General features: G+C 44.6%; 1 protein-coding gene across 2 annotated transcripts; it reads left to right on the top strand.

Moving 5' to 3' along the window:
- Positions 1-7,005: 7,005 nt before the first annotated feature.
- On the top strand, positions 7,006-12,894 carry ponzr2 (plac8 onzin related protein 2). 2 transcript variants are annotated; one of them, XM_086226589.1, is made up of 4 exons: positions 7,006-7,159; positions 10,627-10,740; positions 11,215-11,369; positions 12,188-12,894. In XM_086226589.1, the coding sequence occupies exons 2-4, from the start codon at positions 10,635-10,637 to the stop codon at positions 12,308-12,310; spliced, it is 384 nt and encodes a 127-aa protein (XP_086082715.1). In that variant the 5' UTR covers positions 7,006-7,159; positions 10,627-10,634; the 3' UTR covers positions 12,311-12,894. The 2 variants fall into 2 exon arrangements, with proteins under 2 accessions (XP_086082715.1, XP_086082716.1); XM_086226590.1 differs by having other exon boundaries at positions 7,103-7,148.
- The last annotated feature ends 5,299 nt before the right edge of the window (positions 12,895-18,193 follow it).

Below are 18,193 nucleotides of genomic sequence, written 5' to 3'. Positions count from 1 at the left end.
AATGCCTCTGGTCACATGGCTTCTGTTACAAATGTTGGGTATTTTTTTAAATCAAATCTAGGCATTAATGTAACTGAAGAACTCCTAAAAAATCAGGTGTTTACCAGGAAACATAATAATGGTGCTTTTTTTAACCCTTTGGGTTGAAGGACTGAGATGATAAATCTGTCAAAAGGAGTTTTCCTTGGAAGTTGAATTTATTTAAATGGTTAAATCTGCATTAAAAAAATCTTCCCCCTTTAAAAATGACATTAGAAAGAAAATATGTTCAAAATTTAATTAAAATCTAAAAGAACAGAACCCACAGTCAGACGTATCCAAGTATGCGGAGTTTAAGGAACCCCTGTTATTATATTTGGGTGTGAGGAAGTCCAGATGTTGTAACCACCTGGATTTCCATGCTGCATGTCAGTCATTGTCCTCTCTTAAAGAAGTTGTGGTAAAAACTACATCTCAGCAATTGCTGGCAGAATTGGAGCCTTGAATCTTCTGGACTGTCTGCATGTGGTGCGACAGCCGGTCGACCAGACGTACACAACACCTGTCTGGCTGCAGGCAACCAGCGGTTTGTTTGCTGAGAGTCTGGTACCCCTCGCTGCATCTGCCGTTCTCTCAGAGCTTGTCTCTATGTCCTCAGCCGTCTTCTTGCTGTTCACCGGGAAGACCTTCCTCCTGGGGTCTGTCAGGAGAACCTCAGCACGGTTTGCATCCTGTTTTTCATCCGAACTGGAGAGAAAAGCTTCATCTTCAAAGGAGTCAGATTGGGAAAGTTGCCATCGCGTCCCCTTACCCCCATCCCTCCATCCCCTGCGGAGAAGCCTGGCAGCAGTGAGGAAAGAGTCCGCTTGCCCGTGCAGCTTCTGCAGGGGGTCTGGGAGATGGGGGGCTGCCGTGGTGGAGGTACAACCCAGACCGGGAGCCAACATCTCGATGCTACCAGTGCCTTCCATCACTCTGTAGTCACAGGTTCCCACCTGGTTAGAGACAGCACATCTTTGTTGAGCATTAGTTGAGATTAAATTAGAGAAGTGCAATCTAAAGCTGACAGCCTGAAGGGACAGCAGACGTTACTCTCCTGCCTTGTGGACAAGTTTGCAGGCGTAAGGACCAACGGCCACTATCTAATGAATTTTTCAGAAAACCAACAGGCTGAAGGACAAAAGTGGGAAAATGAGCCTCTACAGTCTTGTGGACCTCAGCAAAGACGCACAAATGGGACGCGCAGGACGTCTGTCCTTCTGCTGCGTCATGCTGGCAGCATCACGGGAGAATGTTTGCTGAAAGCTGGAGTTTGACTCTGAGCAGTTGGCAGAAAATGTTGGTGATTTTCTTCCTGAGAGAGCTGGTTGCACCTGAGAGTGTCCACTAGAGGGAGGCAGAGATCTGTGGACGTCACAAACCCAAAGCCATGCAAAGAGCAGGTTTTGGGAGAGTTGCTAGAAAGACAATGATCGGGTGTCCCGTGTTTACTTCAGTTCACAAATGAGCTAAATTAACCTGTAGCATTTTTTGCTGAGTTTTAAGAACAAAAAGTCTTTAATTCATGTGTGTGTGTGTGTGTGTGTGTGTGTGTGTGTGTGTGTGTGTATACACACACACACACACACACACACACACACACACTGATGGCCTCGGAGTGCCTGTGTCCCCGGGTCACCTGATAGCGCTATTGCTGCAGCTGAACATGAATGCTCGGGGGGATGCGCTCGGTCCCGTCCACAGCCGCTAGAAGCTCTTTTATTTGTGTTCATTTATCATTGTTATCATGCTGTTGTCCACTGTCTAATCTGGATGAAGAAATGGAAGAGTCACATTTTTTGTTTGTCTCATCCCAGATTACTCAGTTATAGTGTAACTGCCTGTAGACCTGAGGGTTGCTGAGCTGCTCTGGATTTATTTGGATTGTATCTTTCCAGGTGAATCAGACCTCTGGGGTTTAAGAGGTTAACTCCCCTAATAAATCCAAGTTACTTTAATTTTCCTGGAGTAAAGTCCAGATTAGTGAACTGTAACTGCACCCTGCACAGAAACCAGTGGTGCATTTTAGGAGCCAAAGATGATGCCTTTAGTTTACTCAGTAAGATAAATATGCTAAAAAATACCAGCTGCATTTCCGCCTCTTGCCAGGTAAATGCTGACGTGCTTACGATGAAAATCATGCAGCAACCAAGAGTGTCTTTCTATCTGTACATGATGAATCTGAACACACAGAATATTGGGATCATTTATTTGGATCGATTACATACCAGATCCTCAGCGTGAGAGCCTCTTCTCTCCTCCTCTCAGCACCACTGGTCTGTGTGACACCGACTCCTTCACTTTATACCCCCCCCCTCTCTCTTTCTCTCTCCCTCTCTCTCGCTCACTCTCTCTCTCTCTCTCTCTCACACACACACTATTTATGGAGTTAGTTTATTTGAATAACTTGTCAGCAATTGTTTCTATAGCAAAGATAAACTATCAATTCAAAGAAATGTAATTGTAATTTAAAACTCTATCAAATATAACAGTGACAAAAACGAATAGGAGAAAATATGATGTCCTCCCTCCCCTGGAAGTGTTTTCCACTTGTTTGCTCTCAGTGTTCATACCAAGTTGGTGACGTATCCTTTGGTCCTGCTTTGACCTTTGAACCAACGGCGTACGTATTTTTGATGAAAGAAATCCAGAGAGGCCAGGAATCGGCCCCGAGCCGGCGGCCGCACGCCCACACATCTTAGGTGTTCTGCCTGGGGTTTGTGGTGACGGTTGTGTTGGACAGCTTGAAGGCTCAGAAGAGGCGGGCATGTTGGCTAGGAAGTCAGGCACAAATGAATCCTGAAGTCATACTGATGAAAATTTGCCGCTGCTTTTTTTTGGTTATTTTTTAAATTTTCTCTGCTCTCATCATCTGTGGGATTCTGGGCAAAAGGTCTGAATGGGCCTGACAGCCGATGGACTGTAACCTCTGCGGCTTGTTTGCTCGGGAGTCGTCACCATCACCTGAGTTCAACAGGTTTATCTGCTGTGAACAAAGGTGGAGGACGGCTGGGCGTAGCGGGGTTCAGCATGAGAGTGTGTGAGTGTGTGTGTGTGTGTGTCAGTTGAGTGACCACATATCAAAAGTTATTTTTTTATTCATGGAAGGTCCAGAGAGTCGTGGTGTGTGAGGATGATTCAAAAGAACAACTTTATTTTCACTGGTTGCATTGACTTTTCAAGTTTCCTTCCATGTCGTGAACGGTCGGTCCGCCTCCACACAGGAGGAGAAAACCCCAGTGTGTCACAAAGCAGTAGCGGCTGTGGGCCTGCACTTGGGTTGCTTTTACTGAATGCAGTGCAAGTGTTACTGAAGCGCTCTTTAGCTGAACTTCTTCCGCGTGCTGCACGATGACGGGCGCGGCTCGTGTCCTTTAGCGCAACTGCTTCAGCTAATTACAGTAATAATGAAGAAAGAAGAGGAAGAAGGAAACCTAACAGTTTCAACAGAGTCTTCGCCCCTGAGATTCTTCAGGCTCAGGCCCTGATGAAAATGATTCTTGACGGCGGCGACTGTGACTACGCTCACAGTGAAAACTTTCCCTGGATAGAATCGCAGCATTTTCCTCCTCTACCTCAAAATGTTTCAGTCTCAACTCTTTCGTCTGTGTCACGTGATCACCAGGCCGTTCACATGTTGACCGGCAGCTTTCCCTCCATTCACAGAACTCTCTGGACCAAAGGTCAGTGTGGGGGTAAAAACTGTATGGTGGTGCATTGGGGTCAGTTTGCACTTGCCGACCGTTGATCTCAGTTATAGAGAAAAAGCTCCTGTATGTAGTTCATGACCTGAGAGTTTTACAAGCATGTTAAAGAAGCTAAAAATAAAGCTGCCGTATTCAACACGATCACCCGAGGTGCTGCGGCATGGCTGTACGCCGCAGCGGCTCCTCCCACCGCCATTGAATTGCACTGACACAAATGTTGAGTGCAACATAAATACATCGTGATATGGTTTCCATCATTACTCCATGGTGAACTCTTTTTAAAGTTATTATCTTTACAATACAGCCTGTTCCTGTTGTCGATGAACTGTAATGTGCAGTGGGCGCTTGGCGGTCAGATGTAAGGGAAACGCCCCCCAGGCTCCTGAGGTGTCGATTCACGTGAACGACCTGTGACCACCGAAATCTTCTCAGCTCGTCCTTGAGTCCAAGCGGACTTTTTTTTTTTTTTGGTCAAGTTTGGAGAGGTGTTCCACTCAGAGCATAGCTGATCACTCCTTAATTACATTTGAATTTACTTTAACAAATTATATCCTACCTGGGAAAAAGTCCCGCTTCAGTCGAAGTCTATCTGACACTGCTGTTTCTAGATTTAAGGAGCTTATTCCAGCAGAGCTTGCTGCCACATCTTGTAATAATATATTGGGCAGTTATGCTGATTTCACCCCCTCGCAGGTAGACTATCTTGTGGACAGCACTGCAGCAGCACTCCTTGGGACACTTGATGCCGTAGCTCCCCTGAAGAAGAAGGTTATCAACCAGAAAAGAATAGTTCCCTGGTACAGCCCAGAGCTGCGTGCCTTAAAACAGAAGACCAGACAACTGGAAAGGAAGACGCATTCCAGCCAGCACGAGGAAGTCCGCCAAGCCTGGAAGGAGAGTTTATTAATATCTAAAAAAGAACTCCGTAATGCCAGAAGCGCTTACTACTCGTCCCTGATAGAAAAGAATAAGAACAACCCCAGGTTCCTCTTCAGCACCGTGGGCAGGCTCACCAAGAACCATAGTGCTGTTGAGCCATGCATCCCCCCAACTCTCAGCAGTAACGACTTCCTTTCTTTCTTTACTGAAAAGATTGTGAATATTAGAATGAAGATTGCCAGTAATGGAGGACAGACTACAGTCCCCATAGAAGCACCTCCCAGACTTGGTGAATACTTGGACAGCTTCTCCCCCATCGACCTGTCAGAATTAACTTCTGCAGTCGGTTCCTCCAAGTCAGCCACTTGTCTGCTGGATCCCATCCCAACAAGCCTCCTTAAGGATGCCTTCCCTCTAGTCAACACTTCTATATTAAATCAAATTAATCTTTCCTTTGTCACAGGTTATGTTCCACAGGCCTTTAAGGTGGCTGTCATCAACCCTTTACTTAAAAAACCTTCTCTTGACCCAGATGTGTTAGCCAACTATAGACCAATATCCAACCTCCCCTACATCTCCAAGATCCTTGAGAAGGTTGTCCTGGAGCAGCTACATGAACATCTGCACAGCAACGAGCTCTTTGAAGCCTTCCAGTCTGGATTCAGGGAACACCATAGCACTGAAACAGCACTGGTCAGAGTCTCTAATGATCTTCTTATAGCTTCAGACAGAGGTCTTGTCTCTGTGCTTGTCCTTTTGGACCTCAGTGCTGCATTTGACACCATCGACCACAGCATCCTGCTACAGAGACTAGACCATGACATTGGGATTAAAGGAACTGCCCTAAAATGGTTTAAGTCCTACTTATCTGACAGGTTTCAGTTTGTTAATGTTAATAATGACCATTCTGAGTATAGCAGAGTTACATATGGTGTACCACAGGGTTCAGTTTTAGGACCGATTCTCTTCACTCTTTACATGCTCCCATTAGGTGACATAATCCGGAAGCACTCGATCAACTTCCACTGTTATGCAGATGACACACAACTTTACTTGTCGATGGAGCCAGACGACACAAGCCAGTTTACTCATCTGCAAGACTGCCTGAAAGACATTAAATCCTGGATGTCTTCTAACTTCTTAATGCTCAATTCAGATAAAACTGAGGTCATCGTGTTTGGACCTAAACACCACAGGGACACACTCTTAAATCGGATCTCTACTCTAGATGGCATCACCCTAACTTCGAGTACAACTGCAAGGAACCTTGGAGTCATTTTTGACCAGGACCTTTCCTTCAGCTCCCACATAAAGCATGTGACTAGGACCGCCTTGCACACTCAAGAGCATACCTATGCAATTATGTGAATGAGAAACTTCCTGGTGGAGAGGACGACCCACATTCGTCTGCTTCTTGGTAATTCTGAGGAAACAACAGCCGAGTGCTCGGTAGCTCTGATGTGTTGATGGAAAGCAAAGATTGTTGCGATTCAGTTAAAATAAACGCAGATGCAATCACGCCAACGCGACGATCGCAGATAAACAGCGCTTTGCTCTCAGTCAGTCAGCCTCTGCGCGAGTATCCTGCATGTGAGATGTCAAAAGCACCTCTTATGAAGAAAGTGCAGCTCAGCGTGTTTTACTGCGAAGACATTAAAGACACGTTAAATGAACATTAAATCAAGCTAAAAGAGAACGTGGAAATAAGGATAACACAAGAAGGAGAATAAAAAGAAGACTTCAAATGAGATGAAATTACAATAAAGCACAAAAAAGAGTATAATCCATATAAAAAGATCAGTAAAACACTAGTTGTCACGCATAATCATCACCAAAAATGTATTTCACAATCAACCACACCTCATATTGCAACATGTTAACGACTTACAGAGAAATAAGGTTTGGGATTGTCTCATGAAATTGCTGCGATGTCATCTGCTACCTGTCACTTCCTAAATTAGGTCGTCTGGTTGGACGGAGGGAAGGAATGCATTTCGTTTGGTTTCAGGTCAACAGTGTTTATTGTGTAGCAAAGATCTCGCCTCAGGATTTAACAGTCCATCAACAGTGAGGATAAAAATCCTCCCTCCGTTTCATTCAAATTCAGTCCTTTGAGGTTGTTTCTTTTCAAAAGAGGCCAACTGTATGGTACTTCTCCAAATAACTGCGGAGCAGCGCTCTTCGTGTGTCTGGGTCCGTCTTCAGAAGGTTTCCTCTGCTCCGTGTCAGGTGGTCGGATCAGGATGTTTACATCGAGATCTTCTTGATCTCTGGGAAATAATCACAGTTTTTGTAGAAGTTTTTTTTTCCCGCAATCCTGTCATGGCCTCACCTTCTCCTCTCAGCTGGATACAACAAATAAAGGTTGCAGTGACGCAGGTCAAGAAGGACTGGTTGGTCCGGTTTGTGCTCTCAGGTGTCACACGTTCTGCAGGTATTTTTGAACACAGCAAGTGTTCAGTGTTCATTCATCGTCATCCCATCACCTGTGACGGGACGTCCGACGCGGAGCGCTCTCGTCTCATCACACACCCTCACACACAGGTGAAACACAGGTCAGTCTGAAGAACGTGTGCTATCCTTCTCCTTGTCTTTATGTTTATACACATGTTGTTAGTTACCGGGCTCCTCTAATGTGGAACCAGCATCTCTCCATGGGTCAGAGAGGCAGACACTTTAACTACGTTTAAGTGCAGGCTTAAGACCTTCCTCTATGACAGAGCCTTCAGTCAGGACTGGTTCAGGTAGCTCTGAACCATTGATAGCTATGCTGCTACAGGCTTAGACTGCTGGGGGACACATCAGGTTACATGGAGCCCTTCCCTCCTCTCCTCTCCTCTCCCCCTCTCTCCTCCTCTCCTCCCTGCACATTTTTGGAACTGTCATTACCATTACTTGTTGCACTTTGTAGTTTGGCCTTGGTGTCTCGCAGTCTCTCTGTGTTTCCACAGATCCACCAGAGCCCCAACCGCCGCCTGTATCGCCCCCCCCCCCCTTTTATCCCTGCTCTTACACCGGCCTGCGCTCCCCTTCCATGAACCAGTCTATCATCCAGTCCCCCATCAAGCTGGCTTGCTCTCCCTGCCTCCCCTTCCAGAGGCTTCCTTCTTCAGCTGTTATTAACATTTCCGTGTTTCTCACATTCTGCATTGTAAACTGTTTTCTTGTCTGTAACAACATCGACTGCACGTCTGTCCGTCCTGGGTGAGGGATCCTCCTCTGTTGCTCACCCTGAGGTTTCTCAGATTTTTCCCTGTTAAAAGGGTTTTCTATGGAGTTTCTCCTCAGTCGATGTGAGGGTCTGAGGGCAGAGGATGTTGTTATGATGCCATGTGAAGCCCTTTGAGACAAACTGTTGGTGAAAACGGGCTCTACAAGTAAAATTGCCTTGCCTTGCCTTGCCTGTTGGCTTTAATGACTGAGAACTGCAGGAGCTGGAAGCTGTCGGTGAGGGACTGTCAGGAGGAGAGTCGCCACCGATGCACCGCCAATAGAAGCATCATTAGAGCTAGTTTCACTCTCACTGGCTTAGGAAATTCTTTGATCGGAGAGCCTAAAAGTTTCTAATGAAGTTTCAGAGAAGATTTCAAAGAATGTGTGAATGAGATTTAATGGCCGCCAAGACAAAACATTTCAACAAAAAAAGCAGTTGCTTTAAGATGAAGTTGTTGTCTCATAACATTCGAATAACTCCATAAAACCTTTGTCTACCACTTTGAAAGCACGTCAACTCTAAATTCCGGACTCTTTTGGAACATAAACTGTTGTGCTGAATGATAGCAAGATTCAAGATTCAAGATTCAAGATTGACTTTATTGTCTCAGAAGTGAGCAATTTGTTTTGGGCCAACACCCAGGCTGCCGCCACACTCCACATACAACACACACATACATCCAATACAAAAATACATCCAGTACAAAAATATATCTGGTACCAAACAGTACCCCATGGCACAACCATGTCATACAAGGTGCCTAAGTGTGCAAAAGTGCGTGGTAAAATAGGTAAATATCACCTAATTAATTCAATAAATGCTAAGAAGGAGGAAAAAAAAAAAAGTCTGAACTCTGGTCTTATCTGAACTTCTTTACCAGCTTAATTGACGCAGGGACAAATGAGTTTTTATATCTGTTCAGTCTGCAGTGAGGAACTCTAAACCTTCTGCCAGATGGGAGGAGGTCGTACTTATAGCTATGTATTAAAAGCTGAACTAAAATCAACCAACAAAAGACGTGCAAATGAGCTAGAATCCTCTAAGTGTTTATCAATGAGATGCGTCACAGCTAAAATGGTGCCTCTGTTACACTTGTAGGCAAACTGAAAAGGATCTAAAAAAAATAAAATAACTCCTGTCTTAAAAAAAAAATCGATCATCGTTTTCTCAAAGCACAACCAACGAAGTCAGTGCAACCGGACGGTGGTCATTATTCTCCTTACAACTTGCTTTTTTAGGCGCAGGAATGATGATAGAACTCTTCCGAGTAGAGGGAACAGAATGGGTGTCTATTGATTTCTGGAAGATGGGACACCAGGCTTCTGCCAGTCCTTCGCTAAAGGGCTTCAGTAGGCGCCCATCTGGGGCAGATGTGTGAAAAAAGTCTCTCCACAGCATGCTGGTCATAGTCATGTCTCCGGGGGCTGAATCAGGTATCCCGTCCAAAGCTGTTTTCATTTCATGTGAAAAGTCTCTAGAGTCAAATCGGCAAAAGAAGTTGTTCAGCTCATTTGCCTTTTCCTCCTCGTTTAACACAGTTACGCATCTCTTCGCTGGAGTAACATGTTCGTCGTGGCTTTCGTGGAGTCCCGTAGTTTTTTAGTGTTCGTTCCTGTGCAGTGAGATTCAAATTTCTCCCTCTCCTTTTTCCTAGCAGTCCTTAGTTTTTGATTAAGTTCTTTCATATTGCATATTTTTCATGCTTCGCAGGTCCCCAATCTTAAATGCTGCTTTCCTCTGTACGATGCAATCTTTAATGTCCTTGGAGATATACGATTTATTATTTGGGTACATGGTTATGGAGCGGAGTGCCAAAGACATCAAGAGGGGACGAGGTTAATCCAGACTCTAAATTGACCGTAGGCGTGGCTGGTAGAGCCAATGGTTGTCTGTCTACATGTGTTGGCCCTGCCATGGACTGGTGACCCATCCAGGGTGAACCCTTCTTGATGTCTTTGGACTGTGGGAGGAAGCCGGACTACCGGAGAGAACCCACACAGGCACAGGGAGAACATGCAGACCCCACACAGAAAGACCCCATGATGGAGCCAGGGCTCGAACCTGGAACCTTCTTGCTGTGAGGCCACAGTGCCGACCACTGCACCACCGTGCCGCCCTTGTTACTGATCAGTTACAAGGAAAGTCATCCAATTATTTCCATCCTGATACACAGAGTGACAGTCACTATTGTTTTACTTACAGTTTAAAATTGGGGTATAAACTGACGTGTCGGCGCTGAAATGGTTCTCAACACAAGTGATTCAGGTGCCGGTTTCATGGGGAAAAAAAGGCCTCCAACAGAGCGCGAGTGTATCGACCGCCTGGTCATGAACGGGTCACCATGAGCAGTCCTGCATTCATGCACTAAGAACGCATTTCTAACCCAACCGCCTTGGTGAGGTTCAGTTTCTGTTTGCCACACAAACAACTTGATAATGGCATCAAATCACAGTTGAGAATTAATTGTGTGACATAGTGACATAAAAAGAGGTGTTCAACAGAGTTTTTTTTTTTTTTTTTAAAGAAAGTAAATCCATGTACGCTTCCGTGTGTTTAGGCAGGTACTCCAATTAGCACAGTAACCAGGCTCCAATCCCTAAAACTGAGTCTTCTTTTCCCCCCCAGTAACAAATGCCTGAGTTTACAGTGTGAAAAGAAAAAAAACTACAACAAAAAACAAGATTTCCTCCGTCTCACTTAGAGGTCCATCAAGTCTGGAGAAGTTAGGGTTCACTGCCCATCCTTGGAGAAACACCTGACTCGGGCCCAAACTCCGACTCACTCTTGGTTGTTGTGTTTTCCTGTCAGAGGTCATCATGACGTCCAAGCTGGTGCTGACGCAGCCTCTGCCCAGCATGGTGTCCCAGGAGTCCGATGAGTGGGGGTCTGGGATATGTGACTGCTGTGACGACTTGGGCATGTGTAAGTGTCGTCACACCGCCGTTCAGTCACCAGGAAACCATACTGGTGTTGTACGTTTCCGTGACAACCATCGCTTGAAGGAACACGGCAACTTTTTTTTATTGAAATAACAACAGGTTTTTGTGAACCACAACCCCAGTGCTTTAAAACACAAACGTTGTGGTGTCAGAACTGAAACATGGATTATCACTATTGGTGGTTTGACAAAATAAAAATAAAAATAAAATAAAATAAAGCGATGCCACCTGTTCAGTCCATTTATGAACTGAAGCCATTCTAAGATGATCCCTGACACATTTATCCAGCCGTCCATCCAGTCAACAACTTGATTTTCATCCATCTATAGTCCAGATTAAAAAGCCGATGACGCGGAACAACATTTGTCCAACAAACTCTTTCACCGTCAAATCTGATGTTGAAGTTGTTGTTTTTTTTGCTTTTTTAATCATTTGTTTGTTCTTCTTCTTGGTGAAGGCTGTTTTGCTTATTGGTGTTTTCCCTGCTTTACCTGCTACACCACCAAGGAGTACGGCCAGTGTCTCTGTCTCCCCCTGCTGGACTACTTTGGCCTCATCCCGCCCATCAGCTTGTCCATGAGGGTCTCCATGCGGCAGCGCTACGGCATCAAAGTAAGACCTCAGTTCTCTGAGACTTTAGATCTCTGGTGGCTTTAAAGCCCAATCTGATGTTTTTTTGTTGTAGCTATTATTAAATTACGGTATATTTCCACATAGATATGTCAACTATTTCTATATATATATTTTTTTAACTTCTAAGGGAATAGGGCATTAATCATTTGCTGGTGGAAGATCTGTCATTATTGATGCCTGCTAATTCAGGAAATGCCTTGATAATGAAAATATTCTTAAAGTTAAGTCACATCATTGATTAAAAGTCAAAATGACCAGATTCAAAATTCATACATTTTCCACTCAAATTTACTTTTTTTAATCTCATAACTTTTGTCAACCATGGCTTTACTTTAAGTCATTTACTTATTCCTCCTCTCCTTTATTTTAGTGGGAGATGTACGCTTCCATACTTTTGATTACATTTGCCTTCTCTTTTTTTAAACTGACGGCAAAATCCCACCTTCTTTCTTGACATGGAATGTCTTGGATGCATGTTCAATCCCTCATTTTATTTTATTTTATTTTTAACTGGGGAGATATTGAGACATATTGTGTTGAAATCATGTGGGAACCCAGAAAAAAAAATGTTAGAAAATAAACTTATTTTCAAAGTTGCAACCTGGGGCGTGTTGACGTGTTATCATTGGATGTTATGAAGCTCAGAATTAGAGGATTACAACACTGCAAAAAAAAAAAAAAAAAAAAAGATTTTCAAAGATATTTACATTTTTATTAGAGAAGTTATGTCCAGTATGGTTATGCCAGCATGTTCGGTAGATTCCTCTTAATATGACGTCACTTGGTTTGGCCTGCAGGGCACCATATGCAAGGACTGCCTGTACTCCACCTTCTGCACACCCTGCTCCTGGTGCCAGATGTCCAGAGAGATGAGGAGGAGAAACATCCAAGTGGTTCTGATCAACTCCAAGACCACATGACCGCTCTTCTCCATCATCTTCATCACCAGGGCTGTCGCATATTTCAATAAATCTCAATCTGCTTAATCCGTGTGTTAATAGAACGGAGTCTTCTGAGAAAGACTGGACGTCTTTAATTGGAGATTGTAGCCATAAATGAGGCAGTAGATTTAATTTGGCTACCAGTGAATCATCCGTATTCAGCACAAGTTATTGAGTTTTCAATTTAGCCTATTAATACCTCTCTGGTTATAGAGCTTACAAAAGAACTCATTCAAAGTTAGCTTACATCCAAATGTAGCTGAAGAGGCCTCTCTGAGAGGTGAAACACCGCCAACACCAAAAGAAGTCCAGTTGCGTTCGCCTGACTCTTAGACAGTGAAGGAGCTACAAGTTTAAGGTTTTAAATATCAAATCCAGTCCATGGTTTTAGTTCAGATTTTCTTTCTCTCCCCTAGAGAGCGACGGCAGGTTAGGGAGATGCTGTCTGAGCTGCTCTAGACGCACAAACATGAAGGTGGAAATTGCACTTTTGTTGATTGTTTTTTTGACTCGTTTTTAACACATTTCTTACCCTTACCCTTCGTCACCTCAATAAAACAACACTTAAAACAAATGTTTCCTATTCATTTTTGCTTGCGTTAATTGTCTATGTTTTAAAATATCATATTCAAAACATCTGAAAGCAGTGTGGTCACCTTACAGACTGTGAACAAGCAAAGAAAATATCAATGAATATTTTTTAAAGCAAAAAGTTCAAAGTCAAACAGCTGAGATTTTAAGTTTGAATCCTGACGTAAAGTGCCAGATGTCCACTAGAGGGAGCCACACTCCCCACAATGATCCAGCTGTTGCCAAGGGAGGTTGGAGGTCGTGTGGGGTCACGAGTGATTAGACCGATGATCTGCTGTCTCCCACGTCGCGTCTCACCTAACTGGTGCCGCCGCTCACCCAACAGATGGTGGACAAAGCGGCACTAAACAATAAATCCAACTTTTCTCCACATCACGTCACACCTGCACAGGTACCCTAACTATTATTTAGTGGGAACAATTTCCTGGAACACGCTACACACATCGGTACTAATTACAGTGGATATGAAGTGAGTGTTCGGTTGGTGCCGTCTGCAACTATTCGATGTAAACACAGAGGAAAATGATCAGTAGTGGTTATTTAGATTATGTTGCTAATTGCTACTGTTTTATATTGTTGACGCAAAACAATTAAATCACCACTGCAAATTTTTGATGCCTCAGTTTTAAAATGGGACCTGCTTCAAAAGAAAAAAAAAAAAAAATCTCCCGGAGGAAAGGGTCAAAGGTCGAGTTGAAATGTGTTAACCCTCAGTCTCACATATGATCCTCACAAAAATAATGTAGTTTAGGTTTTATAATGAATTCATCAACATTTTACTTCCTCTGAGACTAATTTTTGGCCATGAAAAAAAAACCCAACAAAAAAACAACATTCCGCCTCTGAAGCAAAAGTTTCTTTGAGATTTAATTGAATAGTTTATTTTCTATTTTCCATCATCATTTCAAATGTGAGTGAGTGCCAAAAACTTCTTTTAAATATACGGTAGGCCTACTGCTTGAAAATAATGTTGGGTCAGAACATGTCGAGCTCTTTGCATCAAGGTTTTATTTTAAAGCGTAACAGGTCACATGACCAGAATTTAGTCAGAGTTACTACTGTTGCATCATGGGTTAGAAGCAGTATGGCTGCAGAGGAAAAGCATACAGCCGCGTATCCTGCGTGGTCGAAGTCATCATTTGTGGTTTTTGTTATTTTCAGTAGTGTCATGTTTGTGTGTCACATTTGTAGAAGTACCTTTACACGGACTGTTTGTAGTTTTCACTGTCTGCTGACTGGCAGGGATTCCATCTTTAAAAGTGCAATAGTTTGAATTGCTGTTTCTTTTTTTTTTTTTTAAACAATATCTTACATCATGGGTTGTTGATTTTTTCCTTGCAGCATTGGGCCTCTATATCACACCGCAGAGTTGGTGCTTGGATTCGCCTCAGCTGAGCACCACCTCTGCTGGCCAGAAGGCTGTTATCCTCTTTTAGCACATAGTTTTGGTTTTACAGTGTAATTTGTTGGAGTATCTGAACCGTGTTAATCCCAGTCGACCGCTTCCAGCAAAAAATGTTGTCTGAAAGCTCCGCACAGCAACGGCAGAAGACAGAAGCTGGTGAAGCCAGACGGGCATTTACAGCTGGTTGGGACCAAAGCAGAGTTTAAAGGGGGTGGAATGTTGTACCTGGATTAATCAGGTGGACGCTTGAACAAGTGTACCTAACAGCTGTGTATTTTTTGGCTCTCTTTCGGTGTTTAATGCCCTCTAGTGGCTATAAAATAATAATTGCACCTTTAAATGGCAACATCTGTGTGCTCAGCTAGAAGTTAGCTAGAAGTTTGACAAGATCCACTTCACTCAAATAAACTTAAATAAAAAGAATAGAAGAAGAAAATTAGATTCCACCCAAATGTACGGCGCCTCTGACATGTCAATTTTGTGGGGGTGAAATTAGGTTCGACTCACGTTTCCATTTCTTAAAAGTTTGTTTGTCTCCCAGCGGCAAACCCGGCCCTGGTGTTCACTGTAAATTGCTCGGTGGGTTGTTTTTAATGGGATTATAATGACAGTTATGGTTTGCAAGAATTGATGTTTGTGACTTTTATGAGGTGTGAGTGAAGGGGCGGGTCCAGGCGGCTCATAAAGGCCGCAGGAATGTTAATTGGTCGAGGCCACTGCTGCCCTCTTTGTTCTGCTCTCTCATACAGGGCTTCTGTTGTGCCCATTAAAGGCCAAAGAACTGATTTAAAATCTGTGACTTTAACCCCACACACCCCTGAACCCCCACCCACCCACCACCAGCACCACCACCACCAACACACACACACATTTATCCCACCTACAACTCCAGTTCATCCCCTCCCTTTCTTTCCTCTGGGGGTTTCCTTCCCCACTCCTGAAGAAAATAGACCCCTTTGCTTCTCTCATTTCCGCCATGTTGCCTAATCAGGTGGTTGCCCCCCCCTCCCCGCTCCCCCCTCATTCCCCCTCAGCTCCCCGCTGGGTTTGATCCAGTGCTGGGGGGTTCTCTTTTTCATACGGACACATGGAAGTCTCCACCTCCAACTGGGGATGATGATGCTGAGCTGAAGGAGGCTTCCGAACACCTGAGGTGGATTTAAGGTCGCGTTTGTGGAGGTAACCAATAAATGAGCCTCAAGCGGGAGTGAAGAAACGAGGGAAACCTCCAGCCGCAAACACACATACAACACATTCGACAAGAGCACATCCAGATCAGACCGGTTTTTATTTTTGTGACTAGAGTTCATCTCACGAGGCCACTGAAGTCGGCCTTCAGTCACCGACGTGCGTTTTCACAGAAAATGCAAGAAAAGAACGGCAAGGTTTATTTTTTTTCCACTAAAAATAACCAAAAAAACTTAGTAAACACAAGTAAGCTCAACTTTTTGGAGAAAGTCATTTTATGGTCAAACATTAAACTGCGTTTTAGTGAAAACAACTTGAAAGGAGAACCAGAGAATCCCTGTGTTTCTCGTCAACTATAAACTGAGTTTCTTCCTCCATCAGTCTGCGGTGTTCGCTAACCGTGCGCTAACAGATATAGAAATGAACATTTTATCACGATGTAAAAATACAAAACCAGTTGTTTATCGTGTCTTCTGGTGATCGACTAGAGGACGGAACAGCAGACTCTTAGGAATTAGCCTAGTGTTTTTTATATCAGCAAAGGATTGAGCAGAGTTATGAACATATTAATAATCAGCTTTCCTCAAGGACAGACATAAACAGTACAAGACACAGAGAGCGGCGACATTCCACAGTGACCAAAGATTTCACCTGCAGGTTGGAGTGATCCTGCAGTCTGGACACGGACCTCAGAGAACTTCCAGGGTTGCTCATGACTGAAACATCATTTTCAGAGTCAGTTACCCTGCAAATACTGAACGTCTACAAACGGCTGACGGACACAAACCGCTCCTGTCAGTACAGGCCGCCGTCAGTCTCCGCAGCTTCTCTGTCAGACAGCTTCAAAAAGATATTCATCGAGCACATACTTGGATTGTGAACTAATGAATCTGTCGAGCTATCAAAGGTCACGTGATGGATTTGAACCTGGAGGACCTGAAATCTGCCCGTGTGTCACCCTGTCTGGCCCCGACAGACAGAGACATCATCTATCTGCTCGAGACCCTCCATGATTTCCTGGGGAAGTGTTCCTTTTAAAAGACAAGCTCAGAGTTGCCGTGGAGTCGGCTGATAACGGCTCAGGTTAAGATGAGGTGGGAGGGGGAGGCGTAGTCCGACACACGCTATCAGACGACGGGCCTCCGAGCAAACAAACAGCTCTGACCTCTCAAAACAACGGCAGCAGGGAGCAGCTGATAGCGAGAGACAGATAGGAGGATGATGATGGCGATGGTGATGATGCAGCGAGTGTGTGAGCGCAGGGGAGGAGGAGAGGCGGTGGGCAAAGGCGCACACAGGGCAAGAATGATCGTGTGTGTGTGTGTGTGATAGATCTGACACCATCTTAGCGAACATTTTTAAAACTTTTTTCCACACAGGTAATTAATATGACTCAAACCCACGATCTGTGACGCAACAATGGGAACCGCCGTGTTGCCCAGCTGGTTCTCGGCTCAGTTAGCCAGTGGGCACAAGGGTAGGGGGAGGTCCATGCTCATTGCAGGCTACACGCCACGTGTCTTCACGGTTTAGCTGCCAGCTCGCCCCAAATTTCAGCAATCCTTCCTGACCTCCTCCCTAATCAGGCATTCAGGCTGAAAATAGCTCCGTATTAACACAGCCAGGGCCTGCGTGGGTGGGGGCTGCGCACAAGACCCCTCTTATGGAGGACTGCTAACCCTTTGCAGTGAGGGTACGTTAAATAACGTGAGATAAATAAGCTGCTGTGGGTGCAATTATGAGGAGGGATCGCTCGCATGGACTCAGAGGCAGAAAAACAGGAACGACTCTGACGTTCCTGTTGCTTTTTCCCACCTGCGCAGTTGAGCTCCTCCTCACAGCAGCACCTGGCAGCGCACCTCACGGCTACAACTCGAAGAGAGGACGCCGACACAACACTAGAGAAACCTTTCAACAGCCTCCAAAATGTCAATAAAATAAAATAAATCAACAACTTCCTGGCACAGATTCAGTAGCAACGCAACATTTTCATCCTCATGTAGGGGCGGTTTATCATGGGGGGGTGGGGGGGGGGGGGTCAATGTCCCATGGGGCCCTGAGCCAAAGACCAAAAGGGGGGTGGAGGGCTCATCTCGGTGATCTCAGCAAGGTTTTAGTCTCCACACCTTTACCAAACCCCTACTAAACCAAGTGTGTTTGGACATGTGTGAGTGTGAGTGTGTATGTTCATGTATTTGTCTGTGACACAGAAACTAATTAGAAACGTGAGGGATGGGCGGTGCAGCAGAGAGTTCAGGGAAAGGGAGGGAGGGTCAGCAGACTCTTTGATTACTGAACCTCGCCGTTCAGATAGCAGAGGGAGGCAAACACGGCGGACAACAACGTTGAAGGAACAAGAGGCCGTCCCGCTTGGAACCCTTGTCTCCCATCGTTCTATATCCTGGTTATTTGCATCCTCACATCAGGATTTCTGGCACTTCTTTGCTTATAATTCCATGTTTACTTAGGACTGAAACTTTGACAAAGTTCTTTGCCGCCTAAAAATATGATAAAAGTGCAAGAATCTTAGGAGGAGCCACTCCTGTTTCGCCCGCTGGAACTCTTTGAAGTAACAAGAACTCTGTCTTTGTTTGTGGATCAGTTCTAATTGGTTCAGTATTTATTTCAACCACCACGCGTAACAAAGTCTGGAAAGCACCTGTTTTTTACTGTTGTTA

This window comes from Aulostomus chinensis, chromosome 15 (genome assembly GCF_037954235.1).
Source record: "Aulostomus chinensis isolate RoL2024-O1b breed Wild chromosome 15, RoL_Achi_v1.0, whole genome shotgun sequence".
In the NCBI taxonomy this organism is placed as follows: Eukaryota; Metazoa; Chordata; class Actinopteri; order Syngnathiformes; family Aulostomidae; genus Aulostomus; species Aulostomus chinensis.
The sequence above is the reverse complement of the archived record's forward strand: the minus strand, read 5'-3'. Positions and strand labels throughout refer to the sequence as shown.